Raw genomic sequence first — 23,092 nt, forward strand, 5'->3', positions numbered from 1 at the left:
CGGTTACATTTCAGATGATCTGAGCTCATGATGACCACGTGCGTGCGTCTGCAAAAGTTGTTGCATTTCTTGCGCGTGCAAATGGCCACTGAGCCAGGGTGAGCAAGTATTTACACCTGCAATTAAGTTAATTTATCAGAGATTAGATATACCTGCGATACATCTACAGCAAGAAACGTATCTGTACTGCGTAGAGTTGGGCTAGCAGCTCACGTGTCCTATGAATCCCTTCTTTCTGAAGTCCCGTCACTCTCATCCATACCACTGCTGTTCATGGTATCTCATCGGGGGCCTCCTCATTGGTTGCTCTAATTTCGAGGGACAGTAATAATAATAATCTATAGTTTACGAAAGGGACGATCCCCGCCACACCCTCTGTCACACCACAGTGGGTGACATTTATTTTGTCTGTACATGACATTGCGCAACAGTGAGCGCTTCACAACTTACTGCGTCGGAATTTTTTTACCACTTGCAGATTTGTGTGCCTGCTCTTACGAGCGTAATTCATTGAGATCCGCTTCTATACGAGCTTGTTATGCCGACAAGCCACTTAAACGGATGGAGCGGCATTTACTCCCAGCGGCCATCGATTTACTCATAGTTTTGGTGGGGCAGCTGAGGCGATTACCAATAAGAACGGTCATAGTGACTTTCCGAAAAATGACCAGGCACATTTTAAGGAACACACAACGATGCAATCTCGAAGATAAGGGGTTTTCAGCGTTCTCTGCATGAGTTGCGCAGTTCGCGCACGTTTGCTGCGTCCCCGACAAGGCAGCGGAGACACGTCGCAGCGGAATTTATTTCATGTCTCATTGAAACTTTTGGTTTTGCTTCTTTGTGGAGCGTACAGACTCACCCTATGTACCTTTTGTGCGGTGAACATGGCGACCCAATTGAGCTTTATGATTACTTGCTTGAAAAAAGAAGGATCCTGCAGACCAAAATACCTCGAGAATCATCGAATGGGCACGTCACTCGGTGTTGCTGATACAGCTGTACCGTACTGTGAACAAGATGGAATATACATACCAACAACATCACATACTTCTGGCCTTTTATCTCGTAACTAAATTCAAATGTATCCACAAAGATTTGCCCGGGGATCGCTAAATACAGCCGCCAGAATGCATCCCATTAGTTGTAATCTCTAAGAAATTCAATCTCAGAGCTAATATATCTAACTACCCTGGAGACCACGACATACGGTCGCTAATTTTCGTATCGTCTTGTGACCGCGGCTCACAGCCGCTTCTGCCTTCCAAGCTTTGCCCAAGACTCTAAGCAATATCGTGGCTACCTATTTTAATTAACACGACGTCTTGTGACAATGGTGTTGATGGTTCGTGCCCGCTGGAAGCGCCTCCGCTTTTTAACAGGGTTGGCTTCGAGACTCCCGAAGTGCTGGCACCGAAAGTCTTCAACATTTTTCCGATTCATGGCTCATGGCGCTCCAGCAAGGCTTTTTTTAGAATGATATCGTGTTTCAGACCCAGATCAGGAACCATTTAGTGTTTAACGCCGTCAAGGTCCACAGACTTTATTGGGATATCTAAAGGAACGTTTGCACTTAAATTATTGTCCTTATCTCAAGCCGCTAGATTTTGGCATCGCACTAGGCAACTTCAACTCCTCCAAGTATTTTTACAACGACACGTGTAACACGAAATTATATGACAACCTCAGAACTTCCAGGGCATCAAAAATCCCGGGTTGCTACACTAAAGCTAGGCTGTGAACATTATCTATACAAAAATGCCACTTTCTAAGAGAGCGTTTTTCGTGTTAGCTACCTCCACGATATGCAATACGCTCAAGTTTTACTTGACGTCGATCGATCCAGCACGGGGCATGACCCTCCGTACTTCTCAGTCGGGAGAGAAGGAAGGCACAAAAGCGTTCTGGTATGTAACACCTACGGCCATTACGGTACCAGAAGGAAGCAAAAAGATAACTCCTTTCTTTCCAAATCGACTAGTTCTGGTTCCTCTACCTCCCGCGCTACGTCCTCCACTTCCTTAAAGGAGAGAGCTTAAATGTCAAAGATTTTGGGGCGAGATGTACACGAACGGAGGCTTTTTATAAAGATAGAGGGCACGTCTGTTTCCGACAGAGAGTCCGCCGCGATTCCAGCCCTGGGTACAGTCCCATTCATGTTTATCTATTGTGAGGGGTGAACGAGATATTCCATCACACACGAAAAGCTTGATAATGAGGTGCGAACACCCGCGACATATGTCGCCGTAACACTTTCCATCCTGGGGTGCCTCATCTTCGGATATATTATCCTCTCTGTTTGGAGACCGCAAGCGACGCGTTGTTGCTCGGGATGGAACTTGTTTAACCATCTTGAGCACTCGCGTCGGAGAGAGAATTTATCTGCCGTTATTCTCAAGACCTGATGTTTAGCAGTGGTGGCCTTTATCTGGGCGTTGGCTATGCTGTCACAGACATGGTGATTCACCAGCACAAGTTATTAGCTTGTGAATACCTTGAAGTGAGCTGTTAACTATTAAGTCTACAAGTGCGCGATTCCCTCAAGGCCAGCTAAAAATAGAGATTTGTTAAACGCGCCGTACCATATATCAAGCTCTGCCCCACCTTATTCTGATGTCGGTCGTCGAACAAGAGCTAGAGCCGCAACTAAGTCGTAATACCTCGCTCCACGCAAAAAAATTGATTCTGCGAGTTTACATCTGTAAATTCACAAAGGATGGGCTCCCTAACTGCCCTTACGGTGCTTGATCGGAGACTACCAGGTACATAGTACTGACACTTGCTCAAATCAAGAGTGTTGCATCATCTGAATCTCAAGCAGGCTAGCGTGTCTATGCTCTGCAATATGTAGCCATATCAATCTATTATGACGCATTGTGTGAGGCTAGTAGCCCATATATTTCTTGATTGGCACATCATCTACGTCACTATGGTATTAATGAATTTTGCTTTAAGTCTGAGAGGCAACAGTGTAATGTCTACGTACACCATAATTGCATACTCCGCAAAACCATCCTGCTGTGACAGAGATCTTGTGATGTCAGACGTCTAAGAATGACTAAGAATGAATGGTCATATGGGAATTATTTTGTCCTTACTGTAAACGATAGGTGAGGATGTGTACTACACAATTGCATCTTCCTGTGAAGGCCAGGCAAAGCCCACAACAGAGTATTCTCGCTGTCGTAACGCATGCATTTCGAGAGGCGACAAAAGTTTTGCATTCAACTAAGTTATCTAAAATTTGAGTTCATGGTCATAGCTTTATGTTTGGAGAAGTACCCTTAATGATTTATAGTAAACCCTTACTTGCACTGCTCTGACTGCTTTAGATGAAGGAGAAAATTCGATGCGCGATGATCGATGATCTTGGTAAATGATATTCTTGGATAGTTGATCATTCGTATGATCGCCCATCGAACACGTCTCTATATTCTGTGTCTGTTTCTCTGAGAATCACAAATGTTTTGCGTTGCGACGATTGTTCCTAATTTTGCCGCCGTTGGCTTTAATATTAAGAAACTCATTGTGGCATCCAAAGTAATTGCTGTGTAGGAATTGCTGTGTTTACTCAATCGATCTAAGGTGGTGACAATTGTATCATCATACTGCGAGACACAGTTTTTATGAAACAAGAGATGGGTTTAAAAACTGATTACAAGCGCCAAAAGATACAACAGAACCCTGCAACTCCTGCTGTGTTGATTGCTTGCATTCCCACGGTGGTAAAAGCAGTATTGATTAGACAAGAACTACGTAAAAAGTGCTCACGTGACAATTTTTCAAGGCGAGAAGCAATATAAAAAACCTCCAAACCATTCGTCTATAAAGTTATCCATATATCTAGCTAGAAATGTTTTCTCAACCCCTTTCCTTATTTGTTGCGTATTTACAGCCGTTAGTTATAAATTTTTGCGTGAATACGCTGTGTGATTCTTATGATGCTCGACGAGTATTGTGATTCCGCCCCTTCTGTTTGAACACAATGAATGATGCGGTGCACCTGTAAAGCGTCATGGAGAAAACAATCCGACTACCGACACTGGCGGGGACGCTTGATGATCTTAGCCAGTATCGTGATTTTTCTGAGAAGCCCAACCTTACAATACGAGTTTTTTTCTATAGTGGGCAATTTAGAGGGCGTATTGCTCGTCAAAGTAAAGTCTACACTGATGCAGGAGTGCAAACGAAAAACAGAGGAAACCACAAAAGAGATGATCTAGGGGGAATTCCGGGTGGTATAACTGTTGAGAAGATGAAAAAAACCGAAGCAAACATATTTAGGTCCTCAGTTCGCTAACTCTGTGCTATTTCTTAGCCTGTCTTTCTAGATCCTTCTAAAATAATGTAATCTTATTTATCGATATCAATGAACGCCTACCATTATGTCCGTAATCTGCATCTGTAATCATGATAGTAATTGTAAAGATGACCGTAAACCTTGTGACGTCATCCACATGCATTCCCACTCAACGCAAATGCTCAATGATCTTTGTTGTTGACTTGGTCTTGATGCCTGTTGCCTTCCGCAAGAAGTTGAGCATCTTGGCCCCTAGTGCCTTTGTTAACATATCTGCAAGCTGACTCTTCGTATCGATGTAGCCAGTCATGAGTAATTCATGCTGAACGTTCTCCTGGATAAAGTGATGTCTGATGTCCACGCGCTCTGTACGAGCGTAATTACCCGCATTGTTTGCCAAAGCTATCGCACCTAGATTGTTTTCCCATGTTTGCGTGCCTCCCACTTGTTCTTGACCCATGTACTTCAGCATTGCGCGCGTCCAAAGTACTTATTGTGCGCACAAGCTTGGCGCTATATACTCTGCTTCTGCGGAACTTAGTGCGACGGTTCTCTGATACTTGGTCTTGAACACAACCCGAGCTATTCCAATATTAATCAACACACTTAGACCGTTTGTCATCAGTGTTGCTGTCTGCATCTAAGAAAGCCTAAACAATCACCTTTCCAGTCATTTTTTTGGTGAGTAATCCCGTGATGACATATCGAATTTAAGTAGCGTAGTACCAGAATTGTGGCGTTCCATATGCGATGTTCGTCCGTGTGCAAGCTGTAGTATTTAGCAGACATCCAATTAGTGAGCGGTATGGTCTTGACCGCATCTTTGAGCGCTCAGATTGTGTACTTGGAGACTGTGATGTTGACAGCTGAGACCTACGAACATGGATTGTCGACGTCCTAGGCGTTTATCTGTCCAAATCGCTCAGCCACGTCGCTAATCTAGCGTGTCCGCTTGATCATTACTATGGAAGCTCTCCTGTCGTGGTCGATCTCCTTGTCAAAGATAAACTTCGCAAATACCGAAATCCTTCATCTTGAAAACACTTGTTATCATCCCCTTGACCTCTAGAATTGCGCTGCTGCTATTATCGACATTTAAACACAAGTACACAAAACATTCTTTCACTTTCTTCACGTAGGCGCTTTGATCTGCTCCACAACTTTGAATTGATCCTCCTTGAAGACGTTCTTAGCTGAGTAATGAAATGGTCGTATACGCGTTATTATAAGTGGTATGTATTAATTATGATGAATTATTTTTATTTTTTCATAACAAAGTAATGAATTACAAAAATAGCTCAATGGTAGAGCATAATTTTAGGCGAAAATAATTAATTAAGAAAACTTCCTTTGAATACACAAAAAACAAAGGAAATGTTATTCAGACTATACAATGGACTATTTACTGACTCTGTAGGTAGAGCATGAGCGTACGAAATAAAACTAAACAGTCTGCTAACCTGTAATCAAGTATCCGGCATTGATGAAGCTGAACGATTCTTGAACTGCGTTCACACAGTTTGCAGATATGAAACTGCTTTTTCCGTCACATCGATTGAGCACTTACAGCTTGCTTGAGTCCATATATAGCTTTGTTCAGTTGACACGCAAACCCTTGAGCCCTCTTAACACCAATCGGAACCACCACTTTAATACGATCCAGAAGCACATTGTTGAGTAAGGCGGGTCGACATCCAGCTGCTTCATTTTATAGTCTAGTACTGCACACACTGCGAGTACAACTCGAATTGAGTTCATGTTGGCCGCTGGAGAGTAAGTCTCGAAGAAATCCACGCCGTACTTCTGCTAAAACCCTCTAACCACCAATCGTGCTTTGTAGCGCACGACAGATTCATTCTGGTCACGCTTCTTAGCAAGGACCCAGCGGCATCCAGTAGTACGTCCAACTGATTCTCGTGAAACGAGTGCCCATGTTCTGTTCTGACAATTCGATTGTACTTCGGAGTCCAACGCTTGTCACCAATGTTCTGCTTCGTCACTAACCATTGCCTGCGCATATGTGGTAGACAAGTCCGATTCTTCACCAACACTTACAGCGTCAGCAAAAAAACTTAAGCTATAAGGCCGTGTTCATCAATTCTTGTTCGCTATAGAGATGGTGATCCTTTGCTTCATTCCAAACGTTTTGGGGGCAACTGATCCGTACTTCAACCACAATATCGGCTCGCGTGTACGCCTTGAGCATTCCACTTGCGGTTGGAATAACAATCGATCTTCCTGTGCATTCAATGTAGGAGCTCTATACTCTGTCAGTTCAGAGTGTACATAAGCTGGTATTCGAAGTACTTCGACCCTTGATTCATTTATGTCGGACTTCTCCTCATTCATTGGATCATCTGGAATTTCTACTTCTTCACACTCCATATGACCATCTTGGCATTGTTGGTATTTTGTCTGCTCGAACACTGCGCTTTCATCGTTGTTCTTGGTTACGTGATTTACTTGTTTGGGCAGGTGCGTCTCATAAATCACTTCACGCTCGTCCAGCTTCACCAACCCTGATACTGATATCTTGTTTTTCTCGGCATAACCAAGAGACATACACCAAAAGATTTTGGCTTAGAGCTTCGTCCATTTCACTTGATCAACGCGAGCACACTCATGAGTACAAAATCATAAGGTGATCCATCCGAGGCTTCATGTTAAATCCCAGCTCATACGGAGTATTGTTTGGGTTGGGGGCACTGTATTGGGGAAGCGGTTGATCAGATCGCGTGCTTACTACCTCTGCCCACCAACATGTCGGAACACATTTTTAGTGTAGCATGCTCCGTGCCCTTTCCATAATCGTGCGATTCATTCGTTCTGCAATATCGTTTTGCTGGGGACTATAAAAAAACGAACGCTGATGTATGATGCCGTTTCACTGACATAACTATGTAACTGTCTTTTCGACAAACTCCGACCCGCTGCACGAACGCAGACATCTGGCACGGGACCCCATTAATTTTCATACAATACTTTGAACATCTTGATCTTGTCGGCAACTTCACTCTTCTTCACCAGACAATAATCCATCACATATCGCGAATAATCATCCACAAAAGTCAAAAATACTGAGCATCGCCTTTTGAAAGTGTCTTCATAGGCCTCATCGCGTCTGTGTGAACTCCATCCAATAAACGTGACGTCGTTTTCATGGGGCGTTTTGGAAAGGCTTCAGTCATTTGCTTGCCCTTCATGCATTCACCGCACAAGGGCTTGATACCTTGTTTTATCGCAGGTATATCTTTTGTGATTTACAAAGTCTTCACTCAAGCATTCTCGCTTGGGTGTCCCATACGAGCATGCCACAGCTCCCACTAACTATCAGCTCCCGAGCATTGCACCAATCGTACCCCTTCTTGCTGACAGTCCAGTGCGTAAGCTTTCCCATTTCTTGTACCAGTTGTCAAGCATAGTTCATAATCCAAATGGTGCACGAAGCATGCTGAAACTCCACGCTTAGTCCACAGTCGGCAAGCTTTCCCACCGACAGTAAATGTCTGCTAAGTCCAGGAATAAGCAGCACTTCCATCCTTGATATGCGTCTTTCTTTTAAGCCGATAAGCTTCACTGTTCCAGCTCCTTCGACGCATAACTTCCTGCCATCTGCTTGAAGTCGATCAAGTCGCTTCGGTGAGGGGTCATGTGTGACGTCGCACCACTGTCAATCAGCAATAAGCTGATTTCTTCCCCACAGCAGATCATTACCGCTGAAACGGTTTTTAGAACAGCTGGGCAGTCCCGTCTCATATGACCAGTCTGATCACCATTATAAAACTTGCCCCGAAAATCGCTGCCCTCGCGTATCGTAATTCTTGCGACAACTTCCTCACCTGTCCTTGATCCATCCATCATTGCCTGTGACGCAAAACGCTTTCTCGCTTGCTTCTTTTTCTGTAACCGGTCTGACTCCTTCAACAGCTTCTCCTTAACTTCGATCAGAGTGATGTCTTTGCCGTCTTCCATGATAAAAGATCATATTTCGTTGGTAAGCTGCTCAAAAGTATCACTAGCTGTCTTGATTCATTCACCGGCTCTCCCGTCGTCAAGAGTCTCACTACCAGCCGCCGAATGCATCCAGATGTTCCGCCATGCGAGTGCCACTCTTTATTTTAAACTCATTAAGGCGACATGTCATCGTGACACGGTTGTGCAGAGTCGAGCGATTGTAGGAAGCGTGAAGCGCTTTCCATGCCTCCAAGGCACGAGTAGTAGACCAAATCTAGGCCTGGTGTTGAATCTCGACGTCCTGGGCAATTATACCCAATGCCTTGGCGTCATTCACGAGCCACGTCTCCGTTATTTCGCTCTCATCCTTTGCGCCCATAAAGCGCCCCAGAAGTCTTTTTCTTGCGAGGGCCATCGTCATGTTAAACTCCCAATCGTAGTAGTTACCATCTACTAGGAGGGCTTCAGTGCGCTTCGTAGTCATGGCGGTAAAGACGTGGCAAAGCGAGGCTTTGTTTGCTACTGTTACCCTGTTGAGAAAATGGCAAAAACCGACGTGAGTATGTTGAGGTCCTTAGTTCGCTAACTGTTTGCTGCCCCTCAGCCTGTCCTTCCAAATCCTTCTAGAAGCTTCTCACTGTAATCTGATTTATCTATACTAATGAACGACTACCAATGTGTCCGTTATCAGCATCCGTAATCATGTTAGTAATGTAAACATGACCGTAATTGTAACGGGGTTTCACGTACCCTGGTAACAGGTGTGCGTGTCTCACGAGATGAGCATGGGGTGACTACACCTAAATAAGAATACGGTACGTGGCTGGGTAGCCAGTAGTTATGCATGTATGAGATTTTACTATATATTTAGGAAAATCTATACATGTAAAATTAGGCGGCTTTGCCGCAGATAAAAAATAAATCGAGTCAGTTTTGGATTTAAACGGAAGATTTAATTAGCCTTGGGTTAAGGCAATAATTACTCTTGGAGTAAGCGGAATGCGATCCGCTAAACTCGTACTTGTTTTAAGTATGAAACGAAAGGTCGGTGACCTAAGTTACGCTTCCTCAAAGCGCAAAGCTACGGCAGCCTCGCTGCAGTAATCCATGTGACGTCACCCACATGCATTCAGCGGTGTAAGCCTAACACTAACTGTGAGACCGACAACGGTCGCAAACAGGTTGTCCACGGATATGTTTTTTTACTAGTGCGTCTGCACGATTGCTTATTGCGATTGATTCCAATTTACACTAAAAGCTACATCAAACTAGGCGACTACTATAACATCCAGAACGGAGTCGGGAAGCGAACAGCAACAAGTCAGCAAAATTGTGCTAAATGACTTGCATGTGAAAGTCATCGAGGGTCAGCACCGTGGATCGGATCGACGCATATGGTCGGCTATAAAAATCTTTTGAGGAACTCATTGTGTTGATTAGCGAAATGCGCAGCTGCCAAAGGAAAAAAGTCGACGAAGCTAACGCTTTAACTTCGAGCAAGAAGTGGATCGGTTTGTGAGGAATAAAGGGATTAAGCAAGCGTACCATCGATTCATCTCCCTTGGCTCAAGAGTCTGGTCGATAAAAAATGTGTTATGTTTCTAACATCTCTGACTCTATCCTAGTTTAATGATTTAGAGCCATCAAAAGTATATACTTGTAATATCAATTGACTAGCAGCACTCTTATGATTCGACAGCCCTTGCAAATCAATGACATGACAATCCGGTACAATTAGCAAGTCGCCAAGGCGGTTGCCTACCTGTGTAAAGCTGGTCTGTAGATGTCGAAGGCTCAATCGCCGACAGCAGACGTTCATAGAGCAGATATGCAGTCGAAGCAATATAGATGTTTGATAGGATGTTGCTGTAGATCATGACATATTCGCGTCCCGATATTGTACGCGTGATGCCACAATTCAAAGACTATCGCAGCAGCAATGAATGACTGTGATTCATGTAGTCCATTTCCCATGGCAAAGGTAACTCAGGAGTAGTAGCGCCAGGGAGGTAGATACACGAACGAAAATTTGGAAAGAAACAACGCTGATTAGTGCTACAATGGCGATAATTGGTGGTGCACCATATTTCCGGGTGTTTCATTTAGCGTACGGTGGAATCGAGTTCGGAAGGGATGGGCGGGAAGGAGTGCATGGCTCCAAGTCTGTGCACGCAAGAAGTGCTTCGGGTTCGCACGATTCTTGAAGATGTCGAGTATTTCTTACAGTCTGGAATGATAACTAGGGTGCAATTCGTCTTGCAATCAATACAGACATTAACGCCAGATCCAAGCATGTCACGTCTAAAGAAATATAGCACGAGATTTCATCTCGTAAGCGTGGACCAGCTTGCTGGCGTCCTAACCAAGGACTGGGACTCAGTGACTCAAGTGCCTGCTACAAGCAAGCGATATTGGGCCTCAGCGCACACAGCATTAGCGGCATGTAGGGATATTGATATTACATTGCTGAATACAAATGAAATATGTCATGCGAGTTTGACCATGTCGTGGCAGGTCTGGCTACGGTCGCTGATTTTATTTGTAACACGATAGTTATTACGGACGCAATTGAAATTATTGCTAGACTGATAAAAATAAGGATTCATGCAGTATAACAAGTCTTATATCGATTTCGAAGTTGCAAGTACCTTGCGAATGAAGGGCCGAACATAAGCTCCTTTGACAATTCACCTTTTGCATTTGATTCGACACTGGTTGGTACACTCACGAAGTACATTGAGGGATATTGGTGTTTTCTTAGTGTCTGAGGAAGTTTTGGTTTCAATTTAAGATAATGAGTAGTTCTCTTGAACAGTGATCACAAGAAGCCTAGTGTGAAGAACAGCAACACGGTGTGGTCATGGAGGTTGCAATTCGGCAAGATAACCCTGGTACTGTGGCCGCTTACGCCTTGGCTCACCCTTGCCTTTTATTTCTCGTAGAGGCAATGTCCGCTCAATAGCAAAATATCTGCTCAATAGTAAAATAGGACTTTTTCATTAGGGTAATTCGATTGTACGACAATCACTCTTGGTTCGGGTCGAACACACATTTTCATTTTAAAATCTACAATTTTAAATTTGCAAGGACCGCAACAAGCGCACACTCGAGTCCGCAGTCAGGACACAACCTCTTTGCGCTGACCAGCACACTCCTGACGCTTTAAAGACTTTCAGCTCAGCCTACAACCTTTTTTATCATCTCTAATACCTTTCCGATCAAGAATTTGTCAAAATGGATGATCGATGCCTTCGGAACGCCACTTGCAAGTGTAGCATGTGCGCAAACTTTGACGTAGCGTCTCTCATCAGCATTTCCAAGGCCATTTCATCTAACATTAAGTATGGAGATAGTGAAGACGACGATACAGAACACAATACAATCGCTTCGCTGCCCAAAATTAGCGGCGTTGCCCATTCACCGCCTGTCCCGTCCCAATTGGCGACAGTTAAGGCTGATTCTCCACCGTTAACAGCCACAATGAGGCCACCACCGACTCCAACAATTGTCCAGACTATCAGTATTGCTGCCTCGACAGACGATGTTGTCATGACTGATCCTGAAGCATCGTCGCTTTCTAAAATGGAGGTTGATAGTTCCACAGTCAATAATGAACAAAATGACACAATTGGCATCGACGTTGTACTACCAAAACTGACAGATACGAACTGGAAAGTGCGGAAAGAAGGATATGAAGAACTGAAGACATTGTTTGAGCAGTCAGAATTTGATTCGAAACAAGCAGAAGTAGTTTTAGATCTGTTCCCAAAGATGTGTGAAGATACGAATGCCAGTGCTATGGAGGCAGGAATTGCTGCTGTACTGACGTATACTCAAGCTGTAGAGCCTTTTAATGAAGGTATTGTGAGTGGAGTGATGACCCGTGTCATCGATAAAGGATTTTCAGCACGACCAGGCATCGTAAAGCTTGGGACGGAGCTTACAGATGCATTCATTGCAGCAGGTGCTGCTGAAAAGACAGTAACGGCTTTATTGGAAGGAACGACGAACCGTAAGCCTAAAGTACCACCAGTTTGTGCCACATGTATACTTGATGCATTAAAGGAGTATGGACCACGCGTTGTCCCGCTGCAAGCCATTAAAGCAGCGTTACCGAAATTGATGGAAGGGGCAGTAAAAGTACGTCCGATTGCGATGAGTGTGATGGTGGAGATACATCGCTGGACTGGTACAGCTCTGCTTCAAGATATATTGGCTAATTTACGACAGGCGCAGCAGACAGAATTTGAAGAAAAAACAAAGGACATTGTACCTGGCCAGGTTGTACCCACAAAGTTCGTCAGAGGTGCTCAGTCGATCAAAGCAGCTGCTGGATCATCGAGACGTCAGGATTCAATGAATGGTATCAGCCTGGCTGATTCCTCTTCAGCTTTTGACCCGCGAGAATTTGTAGAGACCGTTGATTTGCTGGTCAAGCTATCAAAGTCGGAATTCAGGAAAAAATTAGCACTACCAAAGTGGAGCGAAAAAGTGGAGGCTCTGAAAATTGTACTGGAACTGATCGGACCCGTTCCAAAACTAGCAAATGGCGATTACTATGAACTTGTGTCGACATTAAAAGCACTGACAAATGACTCGAATGTCAACATTGTAGCCAAGTCTATCGAAGTGCTTGGTGTGCTAGCCGACGGCTTACGTAAAAATTTCACGCAGTATGCTCGGATCATGTTTCCAGAACTTTTGCGAAAACTTTCAGACAAAAAGGCTTTGATTTTGAGTGCAACCAATAGAGCATTAGACTTGTTTCTCCAGCATGCTTTGACCATAGAGATGATGATGGAGGAGCTCAAGCTGGCATGCGATTCGACAAAGAATAAGGCCCCACCAGCCCGCGTTCAAACGATGGCTTTTATAGCTCGAGCTGTGGAAAATCGCTATGTAGATCTAAATGATAAGACGCTAATCGTGTCACTAGGGGGAATGTTTCTGAAAGGCATCGATGACACAGATCCGAAGGTGCGGGAAGCAGGTCAAAAATACTTTATTGAACTTTTACAAGCGACTGACCAAACAGCTGGATGGCTACAAATAATTATGGACGAGATTGCGCGCAAGAATCCTCGAGCACACAAGACAATTCAGCGAGGTCTTAGCGGCGGTGTGTCTTCCGCGGTCTCTTCTCGTCCGAATAGTGCTCAATCTTCTCGGGCCGAGAGTGCGTCATCCTCCCGTCCACCTTCGCGCCCGGGTAGCGCAGGAAGTTCTGCAAGTCGCTCTAGTTTTATCGAATCTCGGAAATCTGAGCCGGACATGGACGTAGAAATGGAGAGCACTCCTGCCGCTGCACCTGCTCCTGTTGACCCTCGTCGTCCTTTATTAAAAAAGCGTGGACCTCAAACTCGGACAGGAATAAAGTTTAGCACCGCATCAAATACAGCCTCAACAAAAAGACCCCCAGCTTCTGGGCCAGGAAGTGGTATGTCAAATAATGGAGGTGCAAGCATTAACTTTACACCTGTGGCAATTTCTGTCACAGCAGAAGAAGCAGAGGAACATCTTACTGCACTTCAAATTGAAAATTGGTGTACAATTAAGGAAAGGTTTGCTAGCTCCAAGTGGATGGAACGAAAAGAAGCGATTGAAGAAATTGAAGGGTACGTCAAGGAGAAATCCAACACGATGAATTTGAGCATAATCGAGGCGTTCACTATTTATCTTTCAAAGCAAGTGAAGGATTTCAAGGATAGTAACATCAATGTACTGAAGAGTGCATTTCAAGCAGTAGGAACTTTTGCAGAAAGCGTTGCTGGCAAGTTCTCACGGGGTGTTGTATGTCTTGTTACTCCTCGCGCGTGTGAAAAGATTGGCGACAAGAAAGCAAACGAGACGATCCGAACGATGATGATGCAGTTTTGTGAAGCGACAGGTCCATCATATACTATGGGCTGTATGATTGACTACATGCCAAAAGTTCGCTTACCGCTCGCACATTTTGAAGCCTTGTCGGTCTTATCCGATTGTGTTAAAGATTTTGGAGTATCGATGTGCAATCCGCGGGCGCTTATCGACTATGTAAAAGGCCCTCAAGGTCTTGAAGCTTCCAATCCCAAAGTTCGTACAGCTGCAATATCTTTGCTTAGTACCATGTACTCGCAACTTGGACCTGCACTAGTTCCAATCTTGAATCTTGACAGCTGGAAACCAGCGTTGGCCAAGAGCGTAGAGGAAGAGTTTCAAAGAGTGGGCTTTGATCCATCAAAAGCAATGAGCACCGTGAAGCGCCAAGTGAAGGGTCAAGAAGAGGTACCTGCTGCGGCAGACCCTGGTGCGCTGTTTGGTCGGAAAGATATAAGTAGCGAGATTACCAAAGATTTACTTGACGACATGAAAAACGAGACTGACAAGGTGGCTTGGAAGAAGCGTGCAGAGGCGATGGATCGTGTCCAAGCCATGTGTGAAAGTGCCGGCTATGCGATCGAGTTCACGCGACCTGTGCAAGAAGTACTTAGAAGTTTGAAAATTCGGCTCAACGATGCGAATGCGAATTTGAAGGTGAAAGCTGCGAACGTGATTGGAGTTGTGGCATCAAGCGTTGGACCTGACATTGCCAAAATGTCAAAAATTCTTGGCGCGAGCTTGATCGCTGGAGTGGCCGACAATAAGAAGGCAATGCAAGCTGCCGCGATTCAAGCGCTTCATAGATGGGTTCGCCACAACAACAAAACCTCGTCTACTTGCATGGAGAGCCTCACGGCGTCTCTGTCGGAGGGACTTTTAAATTCGGTCGGACGCGCTGAGCTGCTTGGATGGGCAGTGGAACATTTGCGAAACTGTGACAAGCTCGACTTGACTTGCCTCGTGGCTCCAACTGTGCAATGCATAATGGACAAATCTTCTGAAGCGCGTGAGAAAGCTCAAGTTTTGCTTGTGGAAGTGATGAAATCCGTCGGCAAGGAAACTGTGTTGACAATTGGATGTCGTGACATTAAGCCAGCTGCCATGCGTGCTCTGAAGCCGATACTGCAAAAAGCGTGTGAAATGGTTGATGCCGTTGAAAACACAGCTAGTATGGACGATGCTGTGTCTGTCGCTGTAGCAACGCCATCGACCCCTACTACAAAATCATCTGCAGGTCATAACTCTGCGGATAGTAGTGTGATGCGCAGAAGAGCTAGTCCATCTGCATCTGGCAATACACCGATTAAATCGCGGATTGCACGTCCTTCTTCGATTCGGGCCTCACTGACGTCCTCTTCCTCGCTTTCAGAAAACGCAACGAAGGCTGTGCCATTACTGAAAATGAGTACCAATAAAACGTCTCGATTGTCCAAGGGCCAATTCAACAAGTGGATATTCGAAACGACATCCGTGAGTGAAATGAAGTCACGGAAAAATGAGATCGAGGTCGAATGGAAACCGTTTTTGTCACCAGAATTTCATGCCAAGTTGTTTGCTCCTTCCTTGGACAAAGGAATGTTAGCTGCACTGGATGAGCTGATGCTGTGTATAATCAACCAGAAAGATGAAGTGATATCGTCACTTGATCTCATTTTGAAATGGTGCACTCTTCGAATTGTAGACAATAACGTGCAGGCATTGGCAAAGTTGCTAGAAGTATTGGTGAAACTGTTACAGATGCTAAAAGGCGCTGGATACCTGCTGGATGACGTCGAAGCTTCAATTTTGTTACCGTATCTTCTTCAAGAAAGTGGTCAGTCGAAGCCACGCTTCCGCATTCGCTTTCGTGACGTAATGAAGCTCGTTGTGGACGTATTCAGCCCGGAACGATATGTCCCATACTTGATCGATTGTTTCAATGGATCAAAAAATATGAAGAGTAGATGCGAATGCATTGACTTGGTTGAATACATTGTCACTGTGTACGGGCATCACGTCATAGGCCGCAAGTGTGTAAGGGAAGTGAGCAAGTATGTCGTTGCTCACGAAAAGGAGCTTCGCGAAAGCGCTATTAGTTTACTTGTGAGCGTGTACACTCGGACGGAAGGCACGAATCCTGACAAGTTTTTTCGGTACGCGGGAATTACCACGCAACAGGGCATGGATTTGCTTACTGCTCGTTTGAAGCATTTGCCTGTAAGCAGTGTGCCCAGTGTAGCTGCTTCCACGCTTGGACCAAAGATTACATTTGAGCGAGAGAATTCTCAACAAAGGACAGGATTTGGCTTTGCACGAGCTTCTGCTGTTGCTGTACCAGCTACAATGACAAATTCTGTGCCTGAAACCCAGGAACTCGCTGAAACCCAGGAACTCGCTGAAACCCAGGAACTCGCTGTCGATGATGATGTGGACATGAGCAGACCAGCTAGCGAGGCAGATGACGACGAATCACACGGCGCGGCAATCGAAGAGCTATTGTTGCGACCTATCGAGGGTCTAATAAACTCATCTAAGGAAGTTATTCCGGCCGGATCTCCTGCCTACAAGGAAGGCGGCAATGCATTGAAGGGGTTGTATGCGATTATTAACCGTCCTACGGATCCATCTGAGATTGAGTTTTTGCATTCATATGTCAACGAGATCGTTTTGGCTTTATGTGACTGCATTCATGGTGCCTTCTACGCTGGCAACGCGGAAAAGAGACCGGAAATGTATATTCTTGCAATCAGCATCACCACGCTGACTGTCGTTTTTAACAGCGAAGCCGTAACAAGTTTGCACCGCTTCACTGTAGAGCGCGTGTTGCTGGAGTTGTGCTCAAAGATAATGGACCCACGCATGGAGAAATTTGCGTCAAAGGCGAATATGCCAGCTTCTGAAATTGCGATGCTTCCTCCCGAAGAGAAGCGGTACCTGATGGTTTTTAAGGCGCTTTACAAGGCAATGAGAAATTTAACAGAGCGCGCAAAACCCGGCGATGTATATCCGTCAGTAATCAACTTGTTGCAACGTCTCATGCACAATGACGTCGGTGATTACAACAAAAATGACACGCTTAAGCATTTGTTAAAGGAAGACTCACTTGATCAGCTCGTGGGACGAATTTTGTTAAAGCTGTCAACAATTCAAGCCAACTCGCTTAATCCTTTTGAAGGGATTGACATTTTTGGTGTGCTTATGCAAATGCACATGTTTTTATCAACCTTACCTGGAGCGGAAGTGATGATGGTTGATATTGCTAATGATAACATGCGTTCGGCTTTGAAGATTATGGCGGAAAGTCTAATTAAAACACGATCAAGCGTTTTTGAAGCATCGATGAAGGACATTCCGCCAACTTCTCCGGTTCGTCAAGCACTTAGAGATATGGGCGTTGGCCAGAAGAAGGAGCAGGAAGTAACTGAGTCTACGAACTTGCGTCATAAAGAAACTAGCATTGCTAGCATTGGCACTAACAGCTTGTCATCAAGTGCATCGCGAATCACGAGCCATTTTGGTGCCAGCAGTGCCTCTAATGGTGCAGCTACTATACCAGAGGAAAGCTTGACACGACGCTTATTCCCGCCGCGTGGTAGCAGTAGTGTGACGCAATCGGTCAGGACAGCGTCAGCGGCACTGTCATCGACTGGAACGGCACTGGCTGGAGGAACTCGTGGCCGAAGCTTTACATCTTTTCACGCTTTTGCTGCAAATCGTGGCTTAGCGAGCACTACGTCGCGTCCGTCAACCACAAGTGCACAATTAGATAATCTCCGAGAACGTTTGCAAATGTCTCGCCATTTTAGCTAGGAGGATGATGCTTAATTACAGAAGTATATAGTAATTGATTTGTACAGGATTGTGGAATTAAGTGCTATTAATTATCGGATTTTATTGTTGTATAACCAGTTGCTTAGATACCTGTACGGAATTATGAAACACCTAAGCTCGCCATCGAAGCAGAAAAATTGAACTTTAACTTTTCGGTTTCGTGCAAAGATCGCAAGCCAGTTAAGCACTTCAGATTACTGACGTGTGTGTTGCTCATATAGAGTTAGGGGTACACAGGTTTTAAGAAATTACGATCTTAACATCTCGTATACCCGTAACAAAAGCCCAAATGCTGATGGATAAAATACCAGACACTGAAGATTTCTGTGCATGAAATAGCCCAAACTTAACTCTTTTTCGTATCGGTTTACATCCCACAAAGACCAAAATATAGTCCTCATCAAATATGCCTACCAATCATCCCCATTTCTGATTCGGTCGATCGAGAGGCCGTATAGACACCATGGCACTACCAGTCATCGGTGAAAACGCCAAAATGCAAAGTAAATTATCCATCTCAGTCACATCCCCGCGTAGTTCACAAGTGCGTGTACCATCGCTTTCTCCACGCTCTGTATCGTCCTCTTCGTCCAATTTTGTTGTTCCCAGTGGTCAAACATTACGATCAACGACCTTTAAACATCCTTGGCGGTCTATCACATTTGATCAAACGGAAGAGAATTTATCATCACGTCGAAGATTTCACAGTTCGGACGTTGTTTTACGAAGCAATCGATCAGCTTTGCTAAAACTTCGACCTCTTTACCATCAAGAAGACAATAATTGGAATTCTAATGGGAATGGATTTTATGACAGTAGTCGATTTAAGCATATGAATGAAAATGGAGAAGATGAACCTGAACCTCCTTTGAATGATCCAGTAGAATTTTCGTTAAGGAGACGAACTTGTTCTGAGAATTTTACGAAAAGCTCAAGAGCTCCATCGTCATTTGTGCCATTACGTGGAGTACGCTATGGTTTTGGAGAAGAGGAGCAGAAAATAGATGAAAAAGATGTCGACAATCTACAGGCGTTATACCATGGAAATTGGAAAGAACGAAGTGATGACAATTATTTTGGTTTGTGGTCATCACGAATAAACCACACTGAGTTCTGTAATGATTTCGCGTCTACATCAGACTTTAATGTGGAAAGTGAAAGTCAAACTCTTGGAAAACTTCGCAATTTATTAAAATTATATCAAGAAGGTTTCATTACGGTCACGGAGTACAAGGATCGTCGTGTGCAACTTGTCGACGAACTAAGCGAAGCTGATCAAAGTAATGAAATCATTGTTAATTGTGTATATACTGTTGCTAATAGTTGTATATGTATTGGATGTAGCGATCATAAAAACATCCGACTTGCTATCATGGGAGCTCCCAATACTGTACCATGAACCACCTGAATTTTCACTGTTACGAGAACGCAGTGCCATTAAACACATATTTGACTCAAGTGAACGGAAGGTAAAGCAAGAGCACAAGTGGTTTGTTTATCTCTTGCTAATTTATGATATGATCTAGTGGAAATCATCACAGATTCAAGTGAAGATTGATACTAAACCATTTAGTAGTGGTGGTCTTCGGCAAGTATTTCATTTGCAAGATCTAAGTATGCTACCTCCACTTCTGACAGTACGTGACACTGACGAAGACAATATGTTATCTAAATGTACAAGTTACGTGGCAAAAATTGCTATCAATCCGAACGAGAATCCCGACACCTATTTTAAAGATGTTGAGATGCAAGCAGTTGCTGCTAAGTATGCCAAGTTATACAATTCGTACAATCCTCCACGACGCGTGGAGTTTCTCGATGCGTGGATTCTTCAGCTAATTCCCGTAGATGCAAGTGATCAAGTAATTGAAAATTTGACACTTAGTGGGACCATTTGTGGAGTCGAGCCCTTTATAGCTGGAGAGTATCACAAACACAATAATAATTTTGGATATGTGAGTGATTTTGAACGCAATACCCCACAAGCCTTTTCCCATTTTACTTACGAAGCTTCAGGACAAGAAATTCTCGTTGTGGATATTCAAGGCGTTGGTGATCATTATACTGATCCTCAAATTCACACAAGACGCGGCAAAGAATTTGGAAAAGGTAATTTAGCTTTGCGAGGATTTCAACGATTTCTAGGATCGCACCGTTGTAATCCAATCTGTCGATATTTAAAACTTCCATTGATTAATCCAAAAGATGAAGGAAGTAAAGCTGTGGATCGGATGGGTACGATTCCAGCCCAGACGTATATGAATCAACCGCGTGTGGTAGTAGATCAAGTGGATTCTGTGTTATGTCATTATTACGGTGAATCAATGGCGTTTAAAATGTATACAACACGAAAGAAACGTGAAAGGAAGAGAAGAAAAACTCCTGGTCGACGTGGACGACAGAAATGGCAAGAAGAAGAAAACAATTTAATGTCGAGTGCGTGTAGCGAAAAGACTGTTGACATTCATAAAGTTGACGAGCGGTTTGTCATGGCTTTGGCTGATCAGCAACGATCGTGTTCAACATTAATTTGTGATGGCATTTCGGCATGTGTTGTGTCGTAAGGAGTTTGAGACGAATAAATTATTTTTCGAGCTTGTGGTACTGAATAGAATATTCTACTCATTGGCTCAAGATTCCATCAGTGTAGCATCATTAAATTTTGATGAATATATGGGAAAATTGACAACTTTGATCGGCTCTTTTCAACGCATTGAGGTAGCGATGATTGGATTAGATGTTCTGAAAATTAACTGTGATATTAGTGGTAAGAGTATGGTTGGTGTATATAAATTTGATTTTTAATAATTTATCTTCTCTGCGTTTATTGTTATATTTGAAACTATTCTGAGCTTATTCTCTTCCATATTGTATAAATTTTACTTTGAACAGACTAAATATCATTAAAACTGCACTATCACTATATGATTTGTTGCTATCTCCTAGGCTACATGTAGCCTACCACAAGCTCCTTCATATACATTCTTAGGTCTTTCCGTCAAAGCAATATATATTATCGATTATATGAATCTACCTTACAAACTACTTTATAGAACCTGCTTACCTTGAACTCTAATGCAGGTATTGGTACGAAAGAACGGTGCAAACACTTTCTAGCCATTAACACATGCAAGACAATAAAGTGTGTTTCCTTACAGCTGAGAAGTTTTTGCCTAACTCCATTCTGGGCTCACACTACCGTCCTCGTGTCTATGTCTCGATTCGAAAAACCTGGTACCCAATTGCAATGTGATATGTTATCCTACAACCTCTTTTTTGTTTTCATGCGTCTGGTGATACTTCCATGCAATGTCAACGCAATGATGCGAGCTGCAGACCAAACGTCTAAGATACAGCTTCGCCAGAATCTGATCTGAGGTGTCATGTATGCTTCTAGCGCAGTATTAAGCGTATTCCACCTGTCCAGTGATTCGATTGTATGTCCCAATGTTATGATTACGATCAAGAACAAGGCACTTTGTATTCTGCACGACTAACTGCTTATTTCCAACGACGCTGCGCGTGATGAGGCCGGCCGGCATCTTCTTTGAAATAAATGAGTGCAACTTCTACCAAGATGATTGGCTGGTCTGACGTGTAGTCAGAGGTTCAGAAAAGAATAAAATGCTGTACGTAGGCATTTGTTAGCGATCTTGAATTGTCAGCATACTGTTGATAGTCTGGAATATAAAGTCGCTACGATCCATGAACTATAACAGCTACTTTTTCCTTTTTATCGACCGTAGCTAGAGCTGGTTCCACCACAAAGGAAATTCGCTAATCGTACATGTCGAAGCTTAAGGTTCAGGAATCAACATGTTCCAATAAATAGTAAGATATCAGTGGACAAAGATGTCATCGGCAAAAAAGTATATGCTCATCTGTACAAGAACCTTTCTCCTTAACACTCGATGATATTGTTACAAGAAAGATTACATGTATTAGTGAAGTAAAATTGGATCATGAACGACGCCATCAATGCATTTTATCATCTATACGTAACGTATTCGTGAATCAAATCCAAGCGATTTCTTTTTGTCTTACAATTTTCCCACATATTCATAGTAAGTGGTACAGTTTTACCGGACACGAGTGTTCGCATGGCTCGTTGATGATTCAAAGCTTTTGGAATGAGAACCGGTGGTGTGGCAATATAGCGCATGCGGATTATACTAAAACGAAGTAGCTTGGTCGGGTGGGATTTGAGAATATGCTGCTTTAGCTCGCGAACATCCGGGGGAAGGTCCATTGATAAATGTTGACGAGGATCTGAGCGCATACGAAGGTCACATGGATGACTTGAACACGAGATCGGCATTTGAACGCAGAGATTTAAGACTTCCGGCTGAAGAACCATAAGTGACGAAGTTGCTTTGACGTTATGTGGCAATTTAAAGAATGTGAAGGTAAGAGTAAGAGTCCACCTTGAAGTGAGCTCGTGCCAGTTCCTGTGAGATGGGCTGGCTTTGGCCCACGCAACACGCGGCTTCTGGTGGTCAGATCTTATCTCCTTTCAGATTGTAAATATTCTACAGTTTGTTGAAGAGGTCTCGCTGCAAGATCGCATTCAGATCTTTGATTAAAGTATTCGTATTCTTTTAATGAAGGTTTTATATATGATGATCACATGCATGGTCAAGTTCTTGTCGGGAAAGAATGGGTAATGAGCTTAACTTTCAACTATGCTTGATTTCGGCTACATGAAGCCATGATCATCGAGAAACTGCAACATTCTGGTTCATGATCGCGTTTATCTTCAATACTTTTTGAAACTAAACACATTTAAAAAATTAAAGGAGCTTTCCGCATACTCTCTAACAAAACGGGGTGTAACTACAAATACTGTAATGGAAACAAACATTCTATAAGAGAGAGAAGTCTAAATTAACTATTTGTCGATTTATCCTACGTCCTGTCAGTACTGAGCGGATTCGTAGTACCGTCTTGCCTGCTTTGAAATTAAAATACGAGGTATACATACGTATAAAGAATTATTTGTCGAGACATCCTCCGTGATTACATACGTGAAGGGTCGCTGTTGCATTAATATTCTTGAGCGGAGTGATTTGCGAGTCGTGGTACCGTCCTGCCTGATCTGTAAACCTACTTCTACCATATATCTCCTATGTCTTGTATTGCAAACTCACGCTAATTCAACATGGGTTGAAG

General features: G+C 43.7%; 5 protein-coding genes across 5 annotated transcripts; 3 read left to right on the plus strand and 2 right to left on the minus strand.

Moving 5' to 3' along the window:
* Positions 1-1,758: 1,758 nt before the first annotated feature.
* PHALS_05451 (uncharacterized protein) lies at positions 1,759-2,039 on the plus strand (the record flags this gene model as incomplete). The annotated part of the gene is made up of 2 exons (XM_024718992.1): positions 1,759-1,907; positions 1,982-2,039. The coding sequence occupies 2 exons, from the start codon at positions 1,759-1,761 to the stop codon at positions 2,037-2,039; spliced, it is 207 nt and encodes a 68-aa protein (XP_024584336.1).
* An 845-nt stretch (positions 2,040-2,884) lies between these two features.
* On the minus strand, positions 2,885-3,417 carry PHALS_05452 (uncharacterized protein; the record flags this gene model as incomplete). The annotated part of the gene is made up of 4 exons (XM_024718993.1): positions 2,885-2,927; positions 2,987-3,048; positions 3,130-3,228; positions 3,310-3,417. The coding sequence occupies 4 exons, from the start codon at positions 3,415-3,417 to the stop codon at positions 2,885-2,887; spliced, it is 312 nt and encodes a 103-aa protein (XP_024584337.1).
* An 8,071-nt stretch (positions 3,418-11,488) lies between these two features.
* PHALS_05453 (Microtubule-associated protein) lies at positions 11,489-17,902 on the plus strand (the record flags this gene model as incomplete). The annotated part of the gene is made up of 1 exon (XM_024718994.1): positions 11,489-17,902. One exon carries the CDS (start codon positions 11,489-11,491, stop codon positions 17,900-17,902), a length of 6,414 nt encoding a protein of 2,137 aa, XP_024584338.1.
* Positions 17,903-18,386: 484 nt separating this feature from the next.
* PHALS_05454 (myosin heavy chain) lies at positions 18,387-20,487 on the plus strand (the record flags this gene model as incomplete). Its single annotated transcript, XM_024718995.1, has 3 exons — positions 18,387-19,203; positions 19,268-19,392; positions 19,450-20,487. 3 exons carry the CDS (start codon positions 18,387-18,389, stop codon positions 20,485-20,487), a joined length of 1,980 nt encoding a protein of 659 aa, XP_024584339.1.
* Positions 20,488-21,880: 1,393 nt separating this feature from the next.
* On the minus strand, positions 21,881-22,487 carry PHALS_15092 (uncharacterized protein). The gene has a single exon (XM_024718996.2). The coding sequence runs from the start codon at positions 22,278-22,280 to the stop codon at positions 21,912-21,914; it is 369 nt and encodes a 122-aa protein (XP_024584340.1). The 5' UTR covers positions 22,281-22,487; the 3' UTR covers positions 21,881-21,911.
* Between the last annotated feature and the right edge of the window lie 605 nt (positions 22,488-23,092).

This window comes from Plasmopara halstedii (assembly GCF_900000015.1).
Source record: "Plasmopara halstedii genome assembly, contig: Scaffold_2904, whole genome shotgun sequence".
Lineage (NCBI taxonomy): Eukaryota > Oomycota > Peronosporomycetes > Peronosporales > Peronosporaceae > Plasmopara > Plasmopara halstedii.